We start from the raw sequence: 27,119 nt of genomic DNA, 5'->3' as shown, positions 1-27,119 counted from the left end.
ACCGTGGCAGGGCACGGCATTATTATTAATGAAGAAAATTTTAAAAGGAACACTAATGACAGAACCTGGTATTCCAGACTAATTCTATTCATGTCACAGGCCTCTATGATATGCAAGTCTATATAGGCTACACAACACCCACATTCCACATTAATTACAGATTCAAATGAGTAATTTTAAGCCATTAATATGAGCAGTGAAATACTATGTCTTTTTAATCTTCTTTATGTGGTTGACACAGAGTATCAGGCTTTCAATGGAAGCTGTCCGATGCAGTAAAGTAATAAGCCAATACCTTTTTTTGTTTTGTCATAAGGTCCCAGTCGTCTACAAGCCATGGCTTCAGTTCCTCTGGTATCCGCACCTTGATCTCTACTCCGGGCAAGAATGCTTTCTCCTTTAGAGGAAAAATCCTTTAGCACAGCTATCATGAAACTAGACATGCATTATAGTAATTATACACTTGTGGCTCCATCAAAAATGTAGGCTAATGCTGCAAAAACTTATCACAATGCAAAACACTACACATTCAAAATTAAATTTCACAATGGAGCTTCTTTCGAGATTTAAGGAGCAGTTCTATCCATGACTGCTTGGACTTGAATGGCTAGGTGACGTCGAAGTTTTCCCACACCTCAAAGTTTAAAGAGAGTGTGGTTAGAATATCTCACCGACTCAACATGGGTGTCCAGACGCCTTCGTTTCTTTCTCCATCTTTCGCCACCAGACTCTGAAGCCTGACTAGAAGTTGGCTGGTAAGAAGCAGCTGCCGCCGTCGCTGCAGCACCTGTTCACATGACAAGTGAAGCACTTTGACGTGGAAACTGAAGCCTCCTCATGCGCAGATTAAGCCAAAATGCTACCATAGCAAACAACTCGTAAAAAATAACAAAAACTGTCATCTACCCATTTGTAGCACATACAAAAAAAAATGCACACGGATTTCTCAGCGAATGGGTTAATCAATAATGAAAGATTGACAAAATCAGGAAGTTTGCACTAAGCCGCGCAAAGCCTGGCTGAGCGAAGCATGGGTGCAGCTTGTACTTCCAGTCAATCGTCTCATCTAGCTTCGAGATGCGAGTCATCTGCTTTTAGAGTTTGCAGTATTTTAAGGTATCCCATGGCTGTCTCTGCATAATCGGGCACAGCCAGGCAATGCATTGTAGAGTGGAGTTGTACACGTCTGCATCAATGGCCGTGGCTGGCTAACGTGCATGTGCGGCTTGGTCAGACGGTGCAGTATCTGGTCTCAATGCTTGCTTCCTCTTTCTATCTAGTTTTCTCTCTTCATGTCCCCGGCTTTAAACTGCTATGGGACGCTATGCAAGTTGGGCTCCATCACACACACAACTTTGCATGGCGTCACTCGAGCTACGCTCTGCATCCCATGGCTTCAGATTGCCATAAGACGCCATGCAGCAGTCTCCACCACAGAGCATGTGCTGTGCTTAGTCGTTGCTAGGCAATAAAGTGACAGTTTTTGTTTTTTTTTCAGCACCACTGCCATCGTTATGGTTCGACAGTTGGTAGGGCACGTGCTAAGCTCGGCAGTTGCTAGCCAATGGCGCAGCAACTTTTTTGGCAAAACCACTGCCATCTCTGTAATTTGATTTACAGCTTTGCTGTTACAATTCATCCTGGTTTAGAATTTAGCCCTCTAGGCCAACGCATTACTAAGACGCTTGCCTTACCACCTGAGCTAACAAAGTAAGCATATCACAGCGTGATGGCATATTGACAACTTCCAGCACATGAACATGAAACATCAAAAGAACAGCTATGCAGTGGCCTGCTAGGCCAAGGAACATTTATGAAAAAGTTACTTTTAACCTCCACGAACCTCCTTTTCCCGTCATGCTTTCTCATATCTGATTTTTTTCGAACAAGGCATTCTACGAGCAGAATAACCAAGTTACAAATATCCAAGGTGTGTGGAGGAAATTTCACGCAATCCAAAAAAAAAGGAGCAAAGTGAATAGCCTACGTGTAATGCTCACAATATGACATGTGACATCCTAACTTCAAATGCAACAAGTGGTATGTGGAACCGTTTGAGACAACCATGTTGTATTGCTGCGAACCTAGCCACAAAAAGTGATGTAGACACTGATATAAGTGTATGAGCCAATAATGTTCCCGACACAAGTAAACACAGGTATAGGCGTGCACCCGACTATAGGTGCTACTTAAACCTAAATTAGTGTTTCTATTCCATGAGAACTGTGCAAAGCAGACAAAAGAGCCTTAACACATACCTTTCCGTTTCTGGAGCTTTTTTCTGCATTTCTTCTCTCCCTCTTTTTTTTGTTTAGCAGCTTTTTTCTTTTCCCTCTTTCTGGAAAGCAATGCAGAACATTGGTAAACAAGAATCTTCATTTTTCTTTTCTTTTTGGCAGTCCTCGTTGTTATTCACTGTCGACGAGATCTGAAAGTTTTATCTGTATTGAACCCCTCATACCTCCATGAGTTGTGAAGTGTAGCTGTCTTGAAATTTAGCTTAGCAAGAGTATGCAAATAATAAAAACTACACAAAATTGTTTAGCTCGTTGGAGGGTACACCTTACTAACAAAGGTTATGTCGAAGGGTATAGGTTGCATAAGAACGACACATCATCTTTATTCCATTATCGTGTGTAACTCAGATAATTGCCACATGTGCTAAATTAAATTTTTGCATCCGCTACTTTCAGGTCTTGGAAAATGTTTTGCAGATCGGTGTTAGCAGCAAGGTGTCACTCATCCTCGTCTTGTCATCCTCGCTAATAACACTGATCTGGAAAAAAAATTCCAGGTCCTGAAAGTAGTGGACGTATGAGTTTTAGTTAGCACTCATGTCAATTTTCTGATTCTGCAGAGCGATGAATTGGGCTAATTGATTTCTTGTTGCACTCCGAATGACAAGACTAGGGTAAAAAAGCGAATGCAAAATAGGTGGTGCGCAAACTCACAACTGGTTTATTCACATCTTGCAAAGTGTTAAATATAGGTTAACAATCTGATATGATGGATGGGGTCATCACAAAAAGACTAAATAAAGGTAAACAAAGATAATGCACGTATATTCCATATGCCATCGTAAGCCCAGACAAACTTTTCGCATATGTCACTTTCTACAAATTTTATTTCTGCCAGTTTTAAGTGTACCGTATTTACTCGATTCTACCGCGCCCTCGATTGTAACGCGCACCCGATTTCCACCGCGAAAAAAAAAAAAAAAAAAACGTGAGACATCGATTGCAACGCGCACCCATTTTTCTCGCTGGCCCGCACGATCACACCACTCGAAAAAACGACTCCTTTCGGGAGCGTCTCCCATTTAAATATGAGGTACGGGCGAAGCTTGTGCCCATCTGACGTGTAACAGAGCATTGCCGTCACTGTAGTTTTACCGTGGACCGATGTCAGCACGCGAACTTGCTTCGCCCCCTTCTTCTCGACGGTTGTGGTGCCAGGCATGCCGAAGTAAAGAGGCGTCTGACCAGCATTCCCGATTTGCCCAAGCAGGTAGCCGTTGTTGCGCCGCAAGTTTAGGACGAACCTCTGAAAACTGTGAAGCTTTTCATCGTACTCCACTGCAAAACTTTTCGCATATGCATGTTCCCCTTCGGAGGGAAAAGCCTTTCCTCTTCATAAAGTTAGTTAGCCAGCACCTGCTCGCTTTAAACTGGCTCCGCATTAGACCTTTTTCAAAGACTAATTGCATAGCCCGCACTTGGAGCAGTTCTGTCGTCACGGGCCGCTGTGCCGCTCGCTGCTCAAGCACATACTCGCCGAGCAGCTCTTTATTTGCAGAAACCGACCTTGCTGTGGTCCACCGAAGCCTTTGCATGAAGCTTAGCTGTCGACAATCTTCTGCTTTTGTTTCCGCCGGTCCCGCACGCACGTTTCGGGAACTCCGAACGACAGCGATGCGGCCCGATTTCCGTCCGTTTCTGCACATGCGATGACTTTTCTTTTAAAAGCGGCATCCTGGTGCACTCGAGTTTTTGGAGTCGGCCCTTCCACGCCATCGATGCTAATGCACTACTAGATGACGAACTGCTCAGCACACGTACGAAGTGCCGCACATGGGAAACACATAGGCAGAAATGACCGACGCGCCATGCCGACGCACGTAGGGGGCGGCCATTTTGGATTTGCCGATGGCAATAGATTGACTGTAATTTTTTTGTTCGTACTCGATTCTAACGCGCATGCAATTTATAAACTCGCTTAACCGGAAAAAAGGTGCGCGTTAGATTCGAGTAATTACGGTAATAAGAGTGTACTGATACATTCCTGTTTTGCAGCTATGATAAAAAGGGCTTTTCTTTATCTCCCTAACGTCTTCACTGCCACCATGGGCTAACTATGTGGTGACCCAGAAATTGTGGAAAATTTCAAGAATGTGACATACGCAATGGCATTTGCCATATGCGTGAATTATCTTTGTTTACATTTAGTCTTTTTGTGACGTCCTGCTCTCGACCTCATCCATCCTATCCGACACTTTGCAAGATGTGAATAAACCACTTGTGGGTTCGCGTACCACCTGTCCTGTAGGCCCTTTCTCATCCTCATCTGCAGCGCAACACTAAATCATGAAGTAGCGAGGTGTATGCAAACATTTTAAATTCTGCTTTTTCGTGTATGCAATATGTTGGCTGCCACAGCTCGTTTCTACGGAGATGAGTGACACAGATGCTACATTTTCATGATGAAATTAACATGTTCTTATTTCTAATACAGCACTTGTGTCATATTAGAGAGAGCGTGCTCACATATGGAACAAGGGGCCTGAGCAATTAGTTACTGTAGGTACACAACAGTTTAAGTAAACACAGGGATTAAAATAGAGAGCAACTACCTCCCCCTGATGGTTGGTGCTTAATAAAGCACATGGTTTGTAATTGTTACTGTTGTCTTAACATTCAGCATTGTTCTGCCACTTGACAGAATGGACATACATGGCAAAGCTTATATTGGCTTTTACTGCAAATTTGTGCAAGTTATGCTGAACAAGCCATAAATCGGAAAAGGCTGAAGCAAGAAAAAAATAAAACACTAAGAAAGAGGAGGGCAAGAAAAGCACGGCCTTGGTGGGAATGCAGAGTGCTTGGAACATTGTAACGAGAGCACCGTATGGCACAACATGACTCCGCATCACCGAGTGAATCGCAATGAACAGCTGTGGACAGACTAAATGCAAAGCAGAAAAAATTAGACATTAGAATGCCTTTTGTGAGCGATACACTGAGGGCATAATCATGCACTGCTGCTTGTCCAGCTGCCAATGATAATATACGAGTCAGACTAAGCATACAAGCCGAGCCATACTGAATGCCCCACAGAAATGCGTGCAAGAAAAAGACACCAAAAATCCTCGTCTCTTGTTTCACACTCATCATGAACAAGCACCAATTCGCCTAACTGTCAGTACGCCCAACACAAGCTGGACTCCACACCTATTGGAGTGCGGCCATGACTGCTGGTGTCCAATTTCCACAGCACTGCTCTGTAATGCAATGCCACTGGGATCGTATCAAACTAGTTCTCACATTTAACATGTCTACAACTGCACATCTGCCCTCTACAATCATGAAAGTGTGAGTTTTTGCAGGCACAACTGAACTTGTCACTTTGGTATCTTATTCTTTGAAAGAAGGGCCCAAGCCAAATTCTGTCAGTATGTCCGCATTACTATGACAAGCAGACGAAAGCTTCGTTACCATAAAATTTTACAATATCTCACGACATCGCTTAAGTAATTCATTCTAACATGCACAATCTTTCAGAATGCACTCTTAACTTTAGGAACTTTTTACGAGCGTCTACCAATACAAGCTCTAAATATAAGCTATTCTAAATTAGATGTAGCAATAATCTTACAGGAACTTAAATTATAGATCAACCGAACTCGATTGCTAATTCATGTGAGCTGGCAACCTAATATTTTCCTTGTGCCCTCCTAGGTTTTCATGTAAGAGAGACAATGAGATACCATTGACAGTTGAAGCCTTTGATGAAAAATTGATTCTGCAAGGTAAAAGGTGGGGGGACGAGAGAGACTAGAATGATTTCGACCACCTAGGGTCTTTTAATGTGCACCCAATCCAGTGCAATGATACATGCGCATTGCAACACATTCAATGCCGTGGAAATGCAACTGCTGTGGCCACACTATATGAATGATTTGCTAGGAGAGCAAGCACCTGCAGATGCAATTACTTTTAAAAACCATTAAATTACTGGACACCACCTCACACCTGGTTGCAGACACGTCTAATGGCATGATGTATCTATGTGGGTGCATCTCATTAGGCCTTCAGATAGCAAAACCGCCAAATGGCCTCAGAAATAAGTGATGTTACTTGCCAGCTTTGAGGAAGTGAAAACTCATAACACCTCCAAGAGACCAACAATAGTGAGAACACAGCAGGTTCGAGAATTAGCGCTGGAGCTAAAGTTTTTATCATGTGCCAAGTGACGTTATTTTTCAGCATCAATAAACATTACGCATGTTAAACTCCCCACGCGGCACAAAGGAAACAGAAAAGCCAAATGACATACAAAGAATGCTCAGAGAAGTGCACAATGTTCTTGGGTGTGGAAAACACAACTTGAAAACTGTGTGTTAACTTAACCAATTTGGAAAATCTCTTTATCACCTTGATCTTCACATCCTGTTTTGTTTGCACTACAGAATAAATATTGCTCTCACAGTCAAAACATCTACACCTCCATGCAAGTAGCTATAGTTGAAGACTGGGCTTGTTATTTGTGCGTGACAGCATATTGCAGAGCGCAACTGATTATCGTGACACAAGAAAGATGCACATAAAACAAAGTGCTTCATTAAGTGCTTTGTTATGCATCTTTATTGTGTCATGTCGATCAGTTGTGCTATGCAATCTAGAGGCAAGTGCACAAGACAGCCCCTGCAGCTCTCCTGCTCACACCCATGGCTTTCGGGAAATATTGATGCTAATATTTTCATTGCGGTAGGTGTGCCTGACACTGAAATTTAGAGCTTGTATTGGCGTGTCAGAAGCAGACTATAGCAAGACAAAGTGGGCGGCCAGCTAGCAAGGGTGACGGCGAATGGAGTGAGGGGGAGGGTGGTACTTACAAAGCAGAGTGCGAATGAGGCTGAGGACCTGAGCAACTCGAGAAACAAAAAACACGCACACATACACACAATGATGGGGTGAAAAAGCCCTATGAGCAAAAAAACAAAAAGCAACAAAACACACAACAATGCACATTTAAGCTCAGTGATAACACTAACGCTGAGCCAGAATGGGTGTGCAAGTGTCTGGGCTATTTTTAGTAAGCTGCCACTTGCAACTTTGTCAATTTTCAAAGCTTGTGAAGTGCACTACCAGTCAGTAGGCACAGAAGTGCACAGAAGACAGAGTGAGCAATTTATTGACGTGTTAGTTGCAGACAAATGCTAACTGCAGCCAAACCATAGTTATCCCGCAACTATAGTTGCACAAGGAAACTGAGCACCAGTTACTAAATTGACACACTTATGAAGTTCCAAATGATCTAGCCCCCACAGCTAAGTCCAGGAACCTAGTCAAATTTTTTTTCCAGTTTCAATAAAGAGGAAACAATGTTGGTTTTACAAGTATACAGCAAAGTATTTAACTCTGTGCTGTTTATTTTATTGATAATAATCCTCAGCACAAACTGAGCCTTTTATTGACTAGTAAATGTCGCCATATTCCACTGACTAAATACTGAATTTATCAGCAAGGTGGCAAGTTGGGCTAGTTGGATAACGTTCATGTTTGAAAATTTTTGTTGAAGCGCACTGAAGACAGACGGAAAATTTTCAATCATGAATTTATTACAATTGCTGAGTGTGCAAGTGCATGAACAAGTAAAATTAGTAAATGCTCAGGAGCCATGTATGCTATAATGTGTTCTCATGTACGGTCTCTTTCACACTTAGGGGAAACCTCGGTGCGCATTGCATTGTGATGCGACCAGCACTACAGACGCGTGCCATCAGCAGCTCGTGCAAGCTCAGACACTTGAGGGGCGTGCCATTGAACCGCATTGTCTGCGACAGCGGTGCGCGCTGGCCACGATGTCGGGCAGCCTGCTGATTTCATCACTGCTGTGGGAACTAGGCCGATATTCTGTACTAAACGTTGTGCGATGCCAACCTCTCAGCCTTCATTGGCAATAATGGGGTTCCAGAAACAGGGTTTCACAGCATATGCTGCATGCTTTTTCGAAACGCCATGGTATCGAGTGCATTCACGAATATTTTTTTCTTTGTGTGTGAACCACAGTATGCTGCAACGGGGAATACCATGATAAGCACATACCACGCGTGGCATTTATTTAATGTCAAAAAAGAAAACGAAGCACTCGACAGTAACTGCCGTGCAGCTATGTACGTTCAACACAATAAAACAAATGAGAACGAGTTTAGGAATGCTGTAGGTTGAAGAAACCAACTGAATGTGCTTCTACTAACATTACTTGAGGCAGCACTCACTCGCCGGCGCCAGAACGCACGCATGAAGCTTCCAACTTCCCTCAATACCCCAACATGACCCCAACGGAAGTGATGTCAGCGCACATTTTGGACAGCAGTAAGGGGTACCGTGACATGATGAGAATTATGAGCCCAGTACCTGACAACGCAGCCAGCACGCGCTGCTGTAGCCAGCAACGCGGTTCAGATGTTCAACACAATGTCCCCCAGGCGTCCGTGCACGCGTGAGCTGCTTACGGCTCACGACTTCCATCGCGATACCACGCACGAGATTTCCCCCAAGTGCGAAACAGACTGTACACTTGATCAGATGCACACTAGATCAAACTGAAACTATAGCCTAAATTTAGTGAAGGTGTCAACACAATCCGAATAAAATATTGGTGTACGTATGATTCTTCTACAACTTTTCTACGTACCTGCACAGCAAGATGTGCTTCATGTTGTATGAAAGGACATCATAGAAGGCATTTGTGCGTTTCCCACAAGTATTTCCTGGCTGCTAGCATGGCACATGCAGGCATAAAACTGCACAATTCTAAGTTCCTTTGCTTAATGTTAAACTCAGCTGCGGTCATCAGAAAGCATTTCTGCAGTATGTCTTAGATTATGTGCCACAATACTGTGAGTTTGCTGTGAAAGAGCATTGCTGGGAAAAGCCTACTATTTGCAAATCTACCCCAAAGTACTACTATTCGCAAAGCCCCACAAAAAAAAAAGTGCAATATTTATAGAGAAGAATGCAAGAGTCTACACTAGTCATGCTAATACATGCCAATAACAGTCCCACATTTGAGCAAGATTAGCATGGCATGGACTTACAGTGTCACGCCACTAATATGACATAATAAGATGCAAATAGCCATTAGAACAACATTCTAACAGATGGTAATTTTACGAGCGCACAAAAGCACCCATGTACTTAAAGAAGCCAACACAAAAATTTTGCACCTTGTTCATCTTTTATTAGTATTATTATCATTTTTTGCAATAGACAGCTTACAGCGCACTTATCACTGTTGGAAACCTCGTTTTGATGAGTGTGAGCATTTATTTAGAGATAGTTTTTAGAGTGCCCAGTCGCAGAGCACCGAGCTAGGCAGTAGCTGTTCCAGCAGCAAGGTAAACACAGCTGGTCATGTGACCACGCAAGACAGTGACGTGGGCGCTGCACTGACAGCCAGCCCACGCAAAGATGCAGGCACGGAAAAAAAAAATCGCAGGTAGCGCAAGCAACCATCCAATACAAACTCGTGACATAGGTTTGTATACATTGCTGCCGCATTGATGTTGGCATCATGAGGGAATCAGCATTACACTCAGTCATGCAGCGTGCAATTTAGGATTGATTTTAAATATGTTCTAAACTGTAGTTGTCCTTGCTATTGCATAGATATTGTGTATGTCTCCCCAAAAATCTATATCACTCATTGTCTTGCCTTCAAAATTTTGTGTCTGTGCTTTTTTAAGAGATTGCTGGTTTCACAATAACTGCAAATGAGATACTCAATCATTTGCGATACAAGTCGTGAAAGCTTACTATAAGTACCACTTCATAAAGCCTTTTAACTCTGAACATAATCACAGAAGTTCTTGGAATGCAGAAACAGAAGAGGAGGACAAGCACTTTGCATTGAATGCACGAAGCCCACAGTTCTGTACCACATTTAGCACTTTTGCCGTGGACTGATGTAATGCTTCCACATTTTGTGGTATACAGTAGTCCTGACAAAATATTTTGCAGCTTCTGTGTACTACAAAGTTCTGCCACTGGCTGTACATACTCGAGCAATGTTTCAAAAACTGTAAATTCACTAGTTATCAAAGCATGATTACAAAAATCCTGATGATGCTAGTCCCTATAAATGCCCCTTAGAGGGATGCTGAATCCATGTATTGAACCACTTCAGACCAATAAATTATTTTTTTGGAAAATCTGCGGTTAATCTTTTCATAGGGGTTTCTGTACAAGAAAAGAAAATGAAAGTCAAAGCTTCACTTTTTGAAGCAAAGTGTCGGTATGGTCCAGTTGGTATTCCGTTCCGAGAGTGATTACAGCGCAAGAGAAGACACAGAAAAACGACCAACGAAGACTTTTAAAATTGGGGCCTATGCTTCGGCACATTAATTACACATGCACTACTCCTCGAAAAAAGAGATCGTTCGCTTCATAAAACTACAAAATAATCGAGAGCACTCAGAGTCAATTAAAGCTGAAGTCACGGAGCAGGGTATCGGTATGTCGAATTCTATTATATATATATGTATTCAGTGGACATTTGTGTGAAACAAAAAACTGCCAGAACTAAATCTTGCTGCCATTAAATCTGGCCCTGAAACTTTGGGCCTTAGTAGATACTCAATGAGGTGTAACAGACATACAACTGTACGTACTAGTCAGCACAAGCAGAGTGATCTGAAGGGATGCACAGGTGCACATATCGGAACCACTATATAACCGATCAAACGCAGCTGGCAAACAAAAGTGGTGTGTATAGCAGGTTTCAGTGTATGTGATTTTTACAGGGAGTTTAGATGTTCAGCTGAATACGGCACGCATGCACAAACATCTGCAAGCACACTGCAAAATATGCAGAACATGCTTCCTGTACATAAGGCAACGCAATATAGTAGCAAAAAACAATGCAATGCTTACAGGTGTGCCTTCTGGAGTTCCTTTTGCTTTTGGAGATTAACATCGTTGAACTCGAGTACGCGGCTTTCAGGAACCCACTCGTCCCAACTGAAATTGTGATAGAGTCAGGTAAATGCTGGTGAGTGATTTGATGTGTTTTATGCCGGAAATATACTGATGGTTTTATGAAAAAAAAAAGAGGATTATCAAGGTATAGGGCAACCAAGAAAAATGATACATAAAATATAGCAAAGGCCTCTTAGAGATGTTCTGCTTTCACACATGCTGCAAGATCCAGGTTGTTGTGTTACTGACACTCCAATGTCTGTTTGAGACTGCAAATGCTTCACAATGAGCAGTAGAAGTGTTTATCTACAGGCATGTCTATTCATATGCTTCAGTATATCCGAGCGTTCAACTTCCAACATTCTAAGTTACATCCGACGCACGTTTTTGTATGCAGGGCCACCATCTACTAACTCTTCTGGATGGCCCCGTAAGGCTGCATTGCTGAGTGTTCGCGGTGATGGCTTATCGAAGATTACAGCATGTGACAGCATGTTCTCATTGACACCCTTGTCACACAACCGCTTTGGAGTCTCGTTGCAGACTGCATTGATGGCTTTTTTTTTAATTTCAGATTTGATAAACCAAACCGCCCTTCTTCAAGTAAACTACAATGTAGAACATTCCTGTTTTCCCGACTGCTTCAGAGTAAATGTGGAGGCTATTTTCAACGTCGGGATCACCTGGATGGCGCAAGCCACGTGAATGAGTGACTACAACTTTACAACAGTCGAATTTTCCATTGTGGCTGCAGCCTGAGGACGCACAGCCTAGCGGATAAAAAAAAAGCAATATCGAGGCAGGGTCGGTCCGAATGGAATGCGATGCGCGCGTCTCTCTCCCTGCATAAGTAGGGGGATTGTGACCGTACTACACGGGGTACGCGCGCTGGCATCTGTTTTCTGCGTTACGGCCACTGTTAGCGAACTAGGGACAGCGCAGTGCAACAAACGCAGCTCCATCTCCAGTGTAGGCGCTGAGGTTGCACTGGACCATTGTAAATTTGTACTCACTCACGTGGCTTGCGCAAGAGGCTGGTCCTATGTTATCGATCGTGAGTGTTCTTACTTTTTGTTCCAGCCCCTGTAGTGGATAAAGTACATGGTTTGCTCGTCTTTAACCTGAGCCATGATGCACTGTAACAGAAATCAAACGAAAGGCATTGCTTCACTATGATGTGGATCAAAAGGCCAGCAGACGTCAAAAGCACTCACCTTTGCTACGTACAACAGAGGCCCGTGAAAGCACAGAACCTTCTCACCTAGAAAAGAAAGAAAAAGAAAGGACAGCAAGTATTAAAGCCCACTGCTGCGCTCAACAACTAAGAGGTACGACACAATATAAAAAAAGTAACGCGGCGATCTTGCGGGAATGTCGCATACAACAGTGCCACTAAAAAAAAACTTAGCTAAAAATTCACATCAGAACGTGAACAACTTATACGGAGACCAAGTCATCCTCATTATGACAAAGGTAGCTCGCCACAGCTCTGCGCAAGACTGAAAACGGTTGCATGCCGACAAATAACGACAACTTAAGAAATAACTGGTTCTCTTACCATCTTGAAACCTAGCTTTCGACGCCATGTATAATACCGCCGACACCGACAGAATTGTATAATATTCTAGTACACTATAAGGATAGAGACGAGACTTTCGAACCTAGACAATAACGTCAATCTCGGCGGCAAAAAAAATTGATGCACAATGTTGCCCACTAATAAGTAGCGCTCGTTTTGCGCACGCGCAAGAAATCTAGGGACGGTTGCGTCATAGACTCTATGCAGGATGGATGGATGGGTATGGCTGTCCCCTTTAGTTCGGGCGGCGGCTACCGCTACCTAGCCGTAATACTTAGTGAACTAATCATTAGATTTATCTTTTTTTATCCTTTAAATAGTGAGGTTTAGGATTCGTACTTTGCAGTGAAGGTTTTATTTTCAGAAGAGAAGGTAGGGCGCCATAGTAGCCGTTACCGACTGTAAGTCGCAAGACAATCCAAGATCGATTGTTGGCAGTGTGGCAGCTTCGGCTAGTTGGTATGCATGACGATATTTATAGCGCGAAAACAAAACGACGACACAGAGACAAGAAGCTCGTGTCTTTCGTGTCCTTCTTGTCTCTGTGTCGTTGTTTTGTTTTCGCGCTCTAAATATCGATTGTTGGCGTTGTGCCAGTTGTGCGCTTTCATACGTATGTTAGTTACGCGCACTTAAATCGCGTTCTGAACCAGTTGTTTAGAGACAGCAGAAAGACTTACTGAGTAAAGCAGTTTTGAAATTTCAGAATGTCCACTTTTGACTCGACGAAGCCAGCCGATAGCTCTGAAAGTGAAGATGACGACTACGTTCCATCGGGTACGTGCTGCCGAGCTTGGGACTCATTCTCTCGTATCTTGGCCAATTCCCCATAAAGGGTAGGAACCACTTTTAAAGAGCAAGCAAGCTAGCAGGATGCGGCGAAATCGTCGCAAGCGCAGTCTGTAGATCATATACGTCTTATGTTATCTTTGTAGGCAATCGACGCTTACACTGTTTTGTACTACTGCTCTGCTATAGCGCGGCGGCCGGTTTCTGTCATTGTTGCTCCAGATTCTACATTCTGTTGTGTTGCCCCGTGAAACTTATCGTCACATAATGTCACAACTTAAACATTAGTGTGCGTACTGATGTCACGCGGTTTACTAGAGTGACAGATTGTATGTTTACCTTTGCGTATCGTAATTTGAATACTTTTCAACCGAGGAGAGCGAAGGCGATGAGTCGGATGCCGAAAACGACGCTGGGAGTGACGCCGAGGTACCAGCTGAAAAGAAGCCTAAGAGGACTAAGAAAAAAAAACATTTGTCGAGGTGAGAATCTAGCCGTATGAAAATAGTGGCTTCAGAATTTGTGTCATTAACAAAATACCCACTAAAAATAATCATATTAGGCTAGTACCGCCCAAAAGGCATAATGACAGTTAAAAAGACACAGAAATCTCTGCACTTAACCCTGTCCACTCGTGAACCATTGTTCAGACAGAGGCTTAAATGGCCCCAGACCTCCTCAAGGACACAAGCCTACAGTGAATGTGAAGCTCCCAAAACTTTAGACGTGGATAACGTTAGGCCAGTTGGTGGGGCATTGTACAAAAACTGAGCTTTCTGACACAGGCACGAAAGGTAGACACACACAGCATTGTGTGTCTACCTTTCTTGTGCATTTCATAAAACACTGTTGTTTCACTTAGTACAATGCAAGAACCTTTCAGGGCGATGTTACAGTGGCAGTGTTTTGGGCATTTAATGACCAACAATGTGGCTGCCACTCGTTTGGCGACTTATTTTGCTACTCTCGCACCATGTTCACTCTCTCCTACTTACAGTGTTCTCTGTTGTCCTTCATGAAAGGGAGCACGTGGCTGGCGCTTTGCGGTGGCCGCTAAAGCGATAAAAAGCATGTTCACTTTCACAGTCTTCTATCGACGAACAATATGGCCGGTCTCGAGGCGCACCCTTGCCTTCGGACTGGCTGTGGCTGGCAGAAGTGCTGCTTGATACGCTCCCACTCTGATAGCGCAATCGGCGATACCTGCAGCGCGTCGCCTTCTGCAAACAAATCAAGTGTGGTGCACGAATACAGTATATACGTAGAAGCACTGTCGCTCGCAACTCGCTAGAAGTGCAATTCGCTTACGCCAGTTGCGCTTCAACGAAACTAGACATGCCTAGGTGAGAGGGATGCATTTGGGCTGAGGCGTGGTTGTAGTTTTCATTTTGTGAAGTTGATCAGTGTACCCTGTGAAAATTGTCTTTCGAGGTTGAATCTCACTTACTTCGAATGTGCCCATCTGTCAGCGGAAAAAAAAAAGTACTTTGGCATTTCATATCTGTGCGCTTGCTGCTGTGACGCCAAGAATAAACCACCCTTACCATGGTGACAGCAAGCGAGATGTTGCGGGGTAAAGAAAACTTGAAGAAAAAAAAGTTTTATATGTTAGCAATCATCAGAGAAAAGTTGTGATCACAAAATGCCATGACACATATTATTATGCTTACATAAAAATAGCAAATATTTTTTTCTGTCTTGAACACCAAGGAAGTACAACTGCATTGTGTTGTTACGAGACACCTCTGAATACCTGGTGGCATCCCCATTTGTTGCGACAACAGCTGCCATTCTTGAGGGCAGCGAGTTGTACAAGGCAGCCGTCGGTGACCTATCGCTTCTCAGCCACTGTCACTCCTCCTTTATGGCACCCCAGAGGTTGTCAGCAAAGGCCCCGCCGCGTTTGTTTAGTGGCTAAGGAACTCAGCTGCTGACCCGCAGGTCGCGGGATCGAATCCCGGCAGCGGTGGCTGCATTTCTGATGGAGGCGGAAATGATGCATGCCTGTGTGCTCAGATTTGGGTGCACGTTAAAGAACCCCAGGTGGTCAAAATTTCTGGAGCCCTCCACTACGGCGTCTCTCATAATCATATGGTGGTTTTGGGATGTTAAATCCCACATTTCGTCGTCAGGTTGTCAGCAAAGCCTTCGTGCAGAGACTGACTCGCTAGCACTGTTTTGAAGAGGCCCCGCACGTTCTCTATGATGTTGAGGTCTGGAGACTGGAGTGGCCAGTTGAGAGTGTTGACGCCAGGATCCTCGAAAAAGTTTGTTACCTTTTGGGATGTGTGAACAGGCGAGTTGTCTTGCTGTAATACCCTTGTCACTTGTAACAACTCAATTACACTTTGTGGGAGTCTACTTACGCTCACAAAGTGTCATTTTGGCGGTTTGCTGCTATGTAAGAAAGCGAAGTGTACTTTAAAAATGATGATAGTGGCAATTGACGGGTTTGTAGCGAAACATATATTTATTTTTGCGCCAATGTCTCATCGTCTGAACACGTCTTCATGCTAGATGCTGAATGGCCATTGGCCACCACTTGCTGGAGGTATTCTGATCTGTAACTGTATAAAAGCATCATTATATCGCCCATTCGCTGCTGATCAACAGTCACTTTACTTATCTTGAGTACATTTCATTTACGCCAACAATGTGTAACTCTGTTGGGTTACATAGTACGCATACTTATAAAATCTATCCATGTCTACCTAAAGTACTACTTTATGTTTTTAATCGTGTTCCTATACCATTAAACTTACTCTTGTTTGTATTACCTCATCTTGAGACAGCACTTGGGCTGGCGGTGTGCCTCTGTCTGTGGCAGCAGTCAGCCTACTGCCACCTTTTCAGTGTCTATACTTTCAGGATATGCCAAACAGGCTTTAAATATGAACTAATACGAATGACGATAATAATGTTAGTGATAAAACCAAACACAGCCATATATTAACACAAGTGAACATAATCATACTGCACCTTAAATATAAAATTCTTTATTTTATATATGCGATATGAAACACTACAATACCGTAAAGTGCATAAAAATGGCAATTGTCTGGTAGAGGTTTTTAAACATTTTTAGTTAATATTTTTACACAATAAACCTCACCTACCGACTGTTTCCTGGGGGCCACACTCTATGCCTCTGATCCCACCGGGTCGTGAACAAGTTCTTATCAGTGAAAACATTCTCCCAGTCAGAGGTAGTCCAAGGTTCGAGGTCCATTGCAAATCGCAGCTGTTTTGCTTGGTTTGTTTTTCGCATCAGAGTTTTCTGCATGCAACCCTCTATCTTAGGCCAGCTTCTGCGAGGCGATGCTTCGCAGTTATCGTGCATGCCCTAATACTCAGTTCCTATAGCATTTTACGAGATGTTATCAGTGGTCTCGCTGCTCTTGCAGCTACAAATGCATGGTCTTCATCCGCAGTCGTTGCCCGTGGTCTGCGCCTGTGTGGAGCGTCCTTCACACGGTGTTTTTTTTTAAAGGCCTACACTATACTATTTACTGTTCTAGGGGCCTTTTCATAATAGAGGCAATATGTCGCTGACTGCAGCCAGCAATGCAGAGCTTAACTTTTTCTCGTTCCTCAAGTGGAATGTGTCCCATCTTGGTGGTTCTCTTCCTCGTGGCTCACAAAAAAAAAAAAAAAAAACTGAACCAAGCACGTGCATATTACTTCATATCAAGTCATCAAGCAATGGGCGAGTTGGTAATTCATAACTACAAAAATGCGCGAAAAAGCGACAAGAAATGTTAACCTGGTTGTTTCGTTCAGCAATAAGTTGGGCTAAGTCTGCATAGCGGTGGGTAAGATAATTGAAGGCATAGAAAAAAAGTGGTGTGATTGTGAGGTCAGTCACTGGGAAACGTTTGTTGAATGTGGAATGGGTGCGGTGTATCTTATCCCCTTGTCTTGTGGTAAGTGCTATATTGGACAAACTAGACGGTGTTTGAATAACAGACTAATGGATCGCGAGGAATCGCTAAAGACCCACACTTTGTCGAATATGCGCCTACATTGCAGGGATTTCAAGTGTTACCCATTACTTCGCAAAACAAGGGTGTCGTCCCGGCGCAGGGATAAAACAGCGAGAGAAGTTGCTGAGGCTTTTTACATACTAAAGTATGGCAACACGTGTGTTGTTAGGTGTTCAGTGACTTTGCACCAACGAGAGATAGATTATTTCACTGCCAACCTCTAATCTTTCACGTCATTTTTTTTTGTGCTAGTTATATATGTGTATCCTTCAATAAACTTTCAGTTGCTAGTCTGCGCTTGTGTGTATTCCTGCTCTGTTTCTTGTCACTTTTTCGCGCAGTTTTGTAGTTGCAATGGATTGAGTATGCGAAAGTTTTCTCCCGCAGCATCGTCAAGCCCGTGTGTTACTCGTGTAAACTAGTGCAGTCAGTGCTTTCTTTGTCTCAGTATTCCTAGATGTTCCTCGACATGAACTTGGTCCACCAACTCAACTGATAACAATGCTGCCGCTCGCCTGAAAACTGTGCAGCAGTTTTCAGGGAATTGGGGGCTGCACATAGTTTTGTATATACGTAGTGACAATGTGGAATCGCCACCATCGTTTACTTGATGTCCGCTTATGCCCTTGGACGGACATGCTCGAATTCTGAGATTAGTACCAGGCAAGGAGGTCTCAGTCTTTTTCTTAAGCGGCTTTCACGAGAAAATATCATTTCTGTATTTATTTACAACCCAGGGAAGATGACAGCTGAAGCTAAAGGATGTTCACATGAACATTCTCGTCTTTGTTCACTGGAGAACTATAATGCTGCGAATCAGCTTCTTAGAAACGTATTGATTGGTGGCTTATGGAAGTGTACAAGCTCCAAGGAGAAGCCATGGAGCTTGGATGATACAGGATATCACTGAATGACACTCTGTATCATTCATTGATAAACAACTACCACACCTCCACCTGCATGCATCCCTCTCACCTGTACATCTCTGTTTTTGTCAAAGCGCAACTCACGTAAGCCAAGAGACTGTGCAATTACATGTAGCAAGTGCTGGCACACCACCCTGTATTTGTTCGCAGCAGACGATGCACTGCAGGCATTCCTGGTTGCATGATCGGAGCGGGAGCGTAATTCAGCAGTGCTTGTTTACGGGCCCTGACTGGTTATTTGGTTCACCAATAGATGACGGCAAAAATCAAACATGTTTTCTTTCGTTGTCTGTTGATGGTGCTGAAGGCGGCTGCCGCAGAGTGCCGGCCACGTGCTCATGTGTTCCCTTTCATAAAAGATGACAAAGTACATCTCAAGGTCTTGTGTGGGAACGTCTTTGTTCAGGCTGTTGCTGTTATAAAACATTGTCCATTATTGATTAACATGCCTATGATCTTTGCTGTTACCCACTGCGCTGTGTTCTTGCTCTGGCTATAGGTTTAAACTTGCCGTGGTAGTGCACCAGCTTTTAATGTCATGAAACATCTCCTATGTGAGAGATGCCTAAAGTACACTTTGCCAGCATGAGCTAATTATCTGTTCAGTGTCCATTCAGAGCTCCAGCGCATCTCCACAAGTGGCCACAAAAACATTTATTACAGTTTCTCCTCCAGACAAAGTACTACCCACTATAATCATCATTCTTTGCCTGTCCTATGGCCACTGCTGAAGTAAAGCCTCTCTCAATGATATCTAATTTACCGCATCTTTTGCGAGTTTGTTCCATTTTATTCCTGTGAATTTCTTGATTTCATCACCTCACTCTATTCATTGCTGCCCTCAGCTATGTAACTCACCCCTCCCTTAGTATCCATTCTGGCTTCTTTAACTTACTACTAATTGTGCGTCCTACGCATTACGTGTCCCACCCTTTGCATTTGCTTTTCCCTCCTTAATCTCAATTAGAATATTGGCTATGCCTGTTTACTTTCTTATCTACCCTAACGTGACGATCCAGCGCCCCCACTGCTTATTTCAGATCTGAAGTAAGCGTTAATGGGACCAGTCCGGCTCTGAGCAAGTGCCCCCCCTTCCAAATCTAGTTGGATTATCTTTCACCATGGGGGGGGGGGGGGGGGTGCTCAGCATTTTGCGGTATTCTCTCTTCCTTTCCATTCCATGGCCCACTGCTTAGTCCTTTGCTTCTACAGCGGAGCTGTATGTAACTAAGCCATTCGTAACTCTGCCAACAGTCACCTACGTCGCAACTACCTATTCAACAGAAAAATATCGTCATCATAAATGGCCCCAACCTTCAGTTAAAAAAAAAAAATGATCGTAGCCATGCAGACTAAGCCCAAACATCAGCTGGCTAACTGTGCGAATTGGTTGGCATTACTGCGACTTTGAGAGTAATATCAAGTATGAACGTATTATAAGTCCATAGTTACCTACCACAAAACCCCTAGCAGGTGTGTGCCACAGAAATTGTGAACCCCACCACTCACCACTGGTCCTCTCAACAAGAAAGTTATAAAAATGAAATTGACAAAACGTATCTAAATACACAAGTAAACCCACGTTCTGCTCTTCTGGCCCTGTGAATTGAAGTGGAATTGCTTTAAAAGAGCGTAGGCTAAAGTAGAAATTATAAATCAATTTATAAATAAATGAAAAATAAGTGTGCTACACAGCAGCTATGCTGGTCATCCACTTTCACAGAGTGCAATGGCTCATTAATTTTTTCAAGATTATTTGTTATCTTTCAAGTTTCAGCCTCAAATGTTTGAACTGGCAATAGGTAGTGATTGTGCATTTTTCGCTTTATAGACAGTGGTAAATTGCCTGCCATAATTTGGGATGTCTTGTCATAAGCATTCCAGCCTATTCTTTTTGGTGAATTTTTTTTTTTTTACTGTTGTGATCATCAGTCTGACTACATCTACTGCAGGACAAAGGCCTCTCCCTTGTTCCGCCAATCAACTTGGTCCTATGCTTGCTGCTGCTAATTTGTACCTGCAAACTTCTTAATCTCATCTGCCCACCTAACCTTCTCTCTCCCCCTAACTTGCTTGCCTTCTCTGGGAATCCAGTTAGTTACCATTAATGACCAGCGGTTATCCTGTCTACGCGCTACATGCCCAGCCCATGTCCATTTTCTCTTCTTGATTTCAACTATAATATCCTTAACCGCCGTTTGTTTCCTAATCCACTCTGCTCTCTTCTTGTCTCTTAAGGTTACACCTATCATTTTTCTTTCCATTGCTCGCTGCGTCGTCTTCAATTTAAGCTGAACCCTCTTTGTAAGTCTCCAGGTTTTTGCTCCCTAGCTAAGTACCGGCAAGATACAGCTGTTATATACCTCCCTCTTGAGGGATAGTGGCAATCTGCCTCCCTTCTTTATGTCAACTATCATATCCTTAACCCTGGTTTGCTCCCTACTCCATTAGGCTCTCTTCTTGTCTCTTAAGGTTACACCTATAATTTTTTTTCCATTGCTCGCTGCGTCGTCCTCGATTTAAGCTGTGTTGGCTCTTTTTTCAGTTATTGACCTTGGTATACATACCCCTGCCCACTGTGAGGATGCCGACATTGAGGCGATTGGGAGCAGGAAAACTGATGTAGGCACCAAGGTGTAGCCACAGCAAATGCCCCTCTGTAGGAAATTCACCATGTCACCGGCCGGCCAGCTGCTATAAAAAATGGGTCCTAAAATCCTACCTTTGACAGGCAGGAAAATAGTGCCATTCGCAAGCAAAACTGCTAATATATTTACAGGAGAGTTTTACAAATTTTCAGAACATTTAGTATACTATTAAAAATTTCTTGTAACTACTCAATGACTACGTGTTTAGGATGCTTAAAATAAGTGCACTTTCTGATAGATTATCGATCCATGTGCCAGTGAGATATTGAAGAAAGTTAATGGTTGGTTTATGTGGTTTAGTGTCTAAAAGTGACCCACTTTTTGACTGACCCCTTGGTGTAAGCCACCAGATAATTTGACCCACCCGGGGTTCTTTAATGTGCACTGACGTCAGATAGTACATAGGCTAGTCGCATTTCACCTCCATTGAAATGTGATCACTTCAGCAGGGATAAAACCATTAAGTCCGCAGCTATGTATCATATCTCGTTGTACTACCACGGCACATAGAAAATTGCTAATGACACTGTTCATAATTTGTTAGAATTCAGTTTACTTTGCTGTTTACTACATTCATTTGCATAATTCTAACTGTTCTATGGCATGTGTATGTCCTTTCTTTCTTCTTCCAGGAAGTGTAAGGGTGGAATCTATTTGGAGGGTGAAGTTAGTCCAGCACACGGAAGTCCTGATAAAGCAAATGATGTCGAGGAGCTAGTTCCTGCACTCAACCCGGACGAGGAAAAGAAGCGAGCAGATGATCTGTGGTCTGATTTCTTGCGTGATGTTGAACCTAATCCTAGGAAACGCACTGTTCCTGCTGCAAATGTTGTCTCTGTAAGTTGCTTGTCTTAGCATTCAATGCTGAAACTGAAACATTTTACTAAATATTTTATAGAAGTTTATGGAGACACAAGCTCAGGTTCTTCATTTTTCAGTGGAAGATGTTGTAAGGTCATAACAGATGATTTGGGTGGCGTAGTTGTCCGCTGTCTCCACAATTGACTGTGTAATTCATTCACAATGAGAAAAAAATTGTCCAAAATCAAGTGGTATTTGAATCCAGGCCCCTTGCGTGGCAGTCATGTATTATACTACAAAGTACTACGCCAGCGCTTGAAGGGGCCCTCGAACACTATTGAAGCACGTATTTTTTATCCGGGGTTTGCGTAGACCGATAGCTGGAGATTATTTTAGCGTGGGTCCAAGCGCCGATATCACATGATTTAGTATTTTAATCACGCAATAAAATCACTACTGCCAACCGAATTACCACGTAGTGGCGCTCGCCAGAACTTTACCGGCGGAAATGACGCGGGAAGGTTGCCGCTATATCATTGGATAGATGTAACAGAAGCGATCGTGGTGTAGGATCAAAACTGATTTTCATTTTTCTTCTGTGCTTTTTCATCGAACCCTGAACAGACGCGGCCACAACAACAACAAAAAAACGCGACTACAAAGCACGACAGGGACGCTAGCTGCCATTTAGCCTCTGGATTTTTGGCTTGCGCGGGTCGGATGTATATACGAAAGACCTCTCTCTTTTTCTTGCCTCTTCTTGCTTTTGGGAGTTTGCAAGCTGCCTCTTTCCGCACGTGTGCAGTTGAAAGGGTGCAGTGCACCATTGTTGTTCGTTGAGTGGCTCACCAAACAACGCGCGTAGGGTCAACAATACTTCACTGTCTTGGTATTTCCACAAGTTACTTTCTCAGAATAAAAGGAGAGATTGACTCGGAATGTTGTAAAAAACAGCAGAAAATACCTCGCTTCGACACAGTAGCTCCTGCTCACATTCTGGCAAACCAGGTGTCAGGCACCACGCTTGTTACTGTGGCAACAAGGTCAACATGACTTTAAAAAAAAAAAAAACAAGCAACAGTGGGGTGCGAGCTTCTCATACGTAGGCACTTCCAGCTTATTTCATTGGGGCAGCCTTCCGACGTCATGGGTCAGTGAAATGTTGTCAAGTTACCCCGCGAAAATTGAGTTGAAGGTCAGCGTTTTTTTTTTTTTTTCAACTTTCAAAGTCGAATAACTTCAAATTGCGTGCTATTACCACTGCCATTTTCGCTGCATTATTCTGCCTGCACTTCAGTCTACATAACCCACGAATAAAACATGAGGGGTTAAAGAGTGTTGGAGGGCTCCTTTAAAGCTCCTTTGCAAAAAGATCCTATACAAGCATCATGTCGAGCACAGAATGACATTAACCGAAGTAATGTAGCATGGTAGAGGAGCAAAATAATGACCAAGTGTCACAATATGCAAATGCCACAACTGGTGGTTGGTTTGAAGCTTCCCACTCATAACAATGTGCTTTTCCGTAATTCATCAGCTACAGCATGAACGAGGTGCACATAATGACTTACATACCATGCTTACACGATTGCAGGTCGACCAATTTTGTCCGTTTAATTTTGAAATCCGCAGTTAGGGGCTCTACCTAGTACAGACAACTACTCCCGGTTACCAAGTCACATCTACGACAGAGCTATTCATTCATAGGAGTTGCCAAATTCTCCATAGGCTCCATGCATTGAAACTTTTGAAAGCGGGACACTTCACTGACCCAGTCCTTGGGAGTGAGCAAATTGTCGCGTCACCTGTTGATAGGCACACCCACTATTAAGCGCAATATTTGTGTTTTGTGTTGCTGCTGCCAGATGGCACCGCAGTCTACTCCCAAATAGAGATAATGTATATGCTACCTTAAGGTAGCGGAGTTACGTATATCTTTTCCTCCCGCCGCTCGCGCCGCTATTGGGCGACCGCTGTCACGTGGTGCAAAGTGATCTCAAATGTTCCATTTCACACGGCGAAGCCAACTATACGTGCACGATGGTACGGCACCCGCGCGTTCTCTGCCCGCATCGACTTCAGTCTCATTGTTACAACCGTTGGGGGCTTTTAGCATGTACTTATACGACATGCGTTACGATATTACCGCATATAATCTGCGCATGCACGAGTTTTTACAGAACGTAAACCTTTACGCAACATAAACTACTCGCTGGGTAGGCTTTACGTTTGTGGCGCTGTTTCGCGAATTCACCTTCGCTTGTAGGAACTCGCAATATCCGCATTGCGGAGACTCCACACATCCTGTCACAACAAGCCGAAGTGTGAGCGTCAATAGTGATTGCATTGTTTCAGCCGAATTGTTAAAGGTAATATGGCCAGAACATTGAAGCCGCAAAAGTGTCAGCCCCCGACAGACCAGATAGGTGGTGCCATCTGGCAGTGCCAAAAGAAGGTAATCACAAAAATGTTATTGCAGAAATGATGTGCATCGTACGTCTGGTGCAAATATTACGAATGAGTTACTTTTTAAAAAAATAATTTTCACCTCATTTAAGTAATAGTTGATTGAGTTTAATCCCAAAACCACCATATTATTATGAGCGACGCCGTAGTGGAGGGCTCCGAAAATTTCGACCACCCGGGTTTCTTTAACATGCACCTAAATCTAAGCTTACGGGCCTCAAGCATATTCGCCTCACTGCAACAGAACAGTCATGCTCATTGCGCGCGAATAAGTCTGCGGCACGCCGCGCAGTTGCGCTGGCACATCGCGCCGTATTTTTCTCTTGAGCGCGCGATGAGTGGCTTCACTGCACAGCCGTTAAACATAATGGCGGCACTATGTGCAACTTTGCTCCCATAGGGAGCATATACAGTAACTCTACTCCCCAAAACTTGAACTCCAGAAAAATCGGGCCAACTTCAGTGTCCGGGTTTCGGAACGCAGTTCTTTTGCAAATCGTTGTTGGCTGCGAGTCCAGCGACTGAGCTGCGAAGAAACATGGGCACCGGGTAAACGAAAAACAACCAGTCATCGCAGCAAGAGGAAGTGTGTTGCGACTCATCAAGTTCGCCGATGACGTCGATCGCTGAGGTCTTACCACATTGCCGAAGTGGGCAAAGTCACGGCGACAGGCCACGCCTTCTCCTTCCGGGTGGCGAGACTGCGTGAAAATTTAAACCAGCTGTATGCGATGTTCTAGCCCCTGTAACTTGCTTAAAATAGCACATATTCGAGAAATTCTTGCGGCAACAATTTTTGGACCTTGGGGTTGTGTACTGGCCTTTTAAGGCATTTATTTGTCTGTGTTCTGTTGTTATGTAAACATAGAATTATACACTGACCCTTTAAGGCATTTATTTCTCTCTGTTCCCCGCAGGGGCGCCTGTGAAAGCAGGCGTTTGGTGTGTAGCGACACCACGGACCCGAGCTAACGGGGGGGTTTCGACTTCCTCCCACGCGCAGCCGTGCGTGGCTTTGCCGTGTCCGGGGAAAAGGGGATCCTGGGGGTTGAGCCGACGCTTGGTGATTGGACCGTTAAGGCCCCCCGGCAGAGGCAACACACCTCTTTGGCCCCGGCTTCACGTAGACGGCACCCCTGGGCTGACCCACCCAGGGGAAATCGGCAGTCGCCTTTTCCTATCTCTCTCTTGCTACATCTTCGTCTTTATCTCTTACTATTGATCTGCCCTGTCTTCTACTCTCTTCCGTTTACTTCCAAACTTCCTGGCGGCTAGGATTAAGCCTGTGCATATAGCCTACCTTGGTCTAGGCGCATTGGGTTATAGTGGCGTTGTACGGCTGGCGTCTGCAGTTTTCAGCATCTGTAAACTTGTAGCGTCTTCTCGTTGGGCTCCGTGGTGGGTGGCCGCCAACGCTGCTGAACAAAAATAAGCAAGGCATGCATAGTGCATTCCCCCTACTGTCTGATCGTATCGGCTTAAAGCGGGTACGCACCGATGATATAAATTTTTTCAACCAGCCAAAAGAAACATATCCTCACTTTCATGTTATCCACTGTGAAAAAACTGAAAAGCAAGCCAGGACCGTCTCTCCTTTCCTAGTTTCTAGATGTCTCACCGAAACTCTTGGCACAGGATACAAGGTAACCAAAATGGCTAGTGGAGACCTCCTCCTCGAAATCCACGACAAAGAACAATTTGAAAAGCTAGACCGTCTTTCAGATTTCGGTGGCATACCAATAACCATAACACCACATAGATCAATGAACACAACTCGCGGAGTCGTATCTGACATGGACTTACTTGACTTGACTGAGACTGAACTTTTGGAGGGGTGGAAGAGCCAAAATGTCATTAATGTACAGAGAATCATCATCAGGAAACACCGACAAAACACTTAATACTCACGTTTGCATCCAGTAAACTACCGGAATCTATTCAAACAGGGTACACAAAGACATCTATCAGGCCGTACATACCAAACCCTCGTCGTTGCTTCCAAGGCCAGAGGTATGGCCATGGCTCTAAAACCTGTCGTGGTCGCCAGACTTGTGCACAATGTGGAGTCCTAGGCCACGTGTCTGAGAACTGCAATCAACCGCCACACTGTGTAAACTGCGAAGGAAACCATGCCGCATCTTCACGCTCCTGCACATACTGGAAAAAAAAAAAGAAATAATTACATTGAAGGTGAAGGAGAACATTACATTTAAGGAAGCACGGCGAAGAGTCACTCCATTCTATGGGTCTACATACGCTGATGCGGCGCGTCAGGGGGCACCGCCGCACCAGCCCTCGCCACACCTTCGGCCCGTGCATACCGAGCCGGTGATTGTGGCACCTGCCCCTAAGGCGGCTGTAGCCCAGGCTACACTGCCTACTCCCAAACAGAGACCGGAGACTCCAGAGTCCTCGGGTCTCAAAGCCTCACCTCACCAGGCGAGGCCCGAAATTCGTACTAACAGCCCGCACGTGCGGGCATCCAGTGCCTCCGAGGAGGCAATGGATACATCGGTACCCTTGGGGCGGAAAGAGCGGCGTGGCTCCTTGGAGCGCGCCAAGAAAACAAAAAAGCAGATAACAGGGCCTGGTGACGGCCCTGTTAAGTGAACTCAAACTCCCTGTCTAAACAGCCACTCGCTTTTCGTACACACAGCACTATTTTACATTCATCATGAACACTCCAATTATACAATGGAACGTGAGGGGCCTTCTCAGAAACCTTGACG

General features: G+C 44.1%; 2 protein-coding genes across 8 annotated transcripts in view; one reads left to right on the top strand and one right to left on the bottom strand.

Moving 5' to 3' along the window:
• Positions 1–12,935, bottom strand: part of LOC119176606 (mortality factor 4-like protein 1) — a 34,207-nt gene extending 21,272 nt beyond the window's left edge. For all 4 annotated transcript variants that reach the window (XR_012886610.1, XM_075876163.1, XM_075876162.1 and 1 more), the window contains exons 1-7: positions 12,757–12,935; positions 12,413–12,459; positions 12,267–12,334; positions 11,154–11,240; positions 2,259–2,338; positions 672–787; positions 296–397 (exon numbers count right to left, since the gene is read on the bottom strand). Coding sequence is in view for 3 of the 4 variants with exons in the window: in XM_075876163.1 (XP_075732278.1) it covers positions 296–397; positions 672–787; positions 2,259–2,338; positions 11,154–11,240; positions 12,267–12,334; positions 12,413–12,459; positions 12,757–12,784 (528 nt within the window). In the remaining variant the exon portion in view is untranslated. The remainder of the gene's footprint in view (positions 1–295; positions 398–671; positions 788–2,258; positions 2,339–11,153; positions 11,241–12,266; positions 12,335–12,412; positions 12,460–12,756) is intronic.
• Positions 12,936–13,264: 329 nt separating this feature from the next.
• Positions 13,265–27,119, top strand: part of LOC142774985 (uncharacterized) — a 28,331-nt gene continuing 14,476 nt past the window's right edge. Inside the window, exons 1-3 of one of the 4 annotated variants that reach the window (XM_075876157.1) lie at positions 13,265–13,554; positions 13,952–14,048; positions 21,756–21,960. In XM_075876157.1, the coding sequence (XP_075732272.1) occupies positions 13,485–13,554; positions 13,952–14,048; positions 21,756–21,960 (372 nt within the window). In that variant the 5' untranslated portion in view covers positions 13,265–13,484. Of the gene's footprint in view, positions 13,614–13,941; positions 14,049–21,755; positions 21,961–27,119 lie in introns of all 4 variants that reach the window. The other 3 variants (XM_075876159.1, XM_075876158.1, XM_075876161.1) reach the window with 3 other exon arrangements.

Source organism: Rhipicephalus microplus, chromosome X, assembly GCF_043290135.1.
Source record: "Rhipicephalus microplus isolate Deutch F79 chromosome X, USDA_Rmic, whole genome shotgun sequence".
NCBI lineage: Eukaryota > Metazoa > Arthropoda > Arachnida > Ixodida > Ixodidae > Rhipicephalus > Rhipicephalus microplus.
The sequence above is the reverse complement of the archived record's forward strand: the minus strand, read 5'-3'. Positions and strand labels throughout refer to the sequence as shown.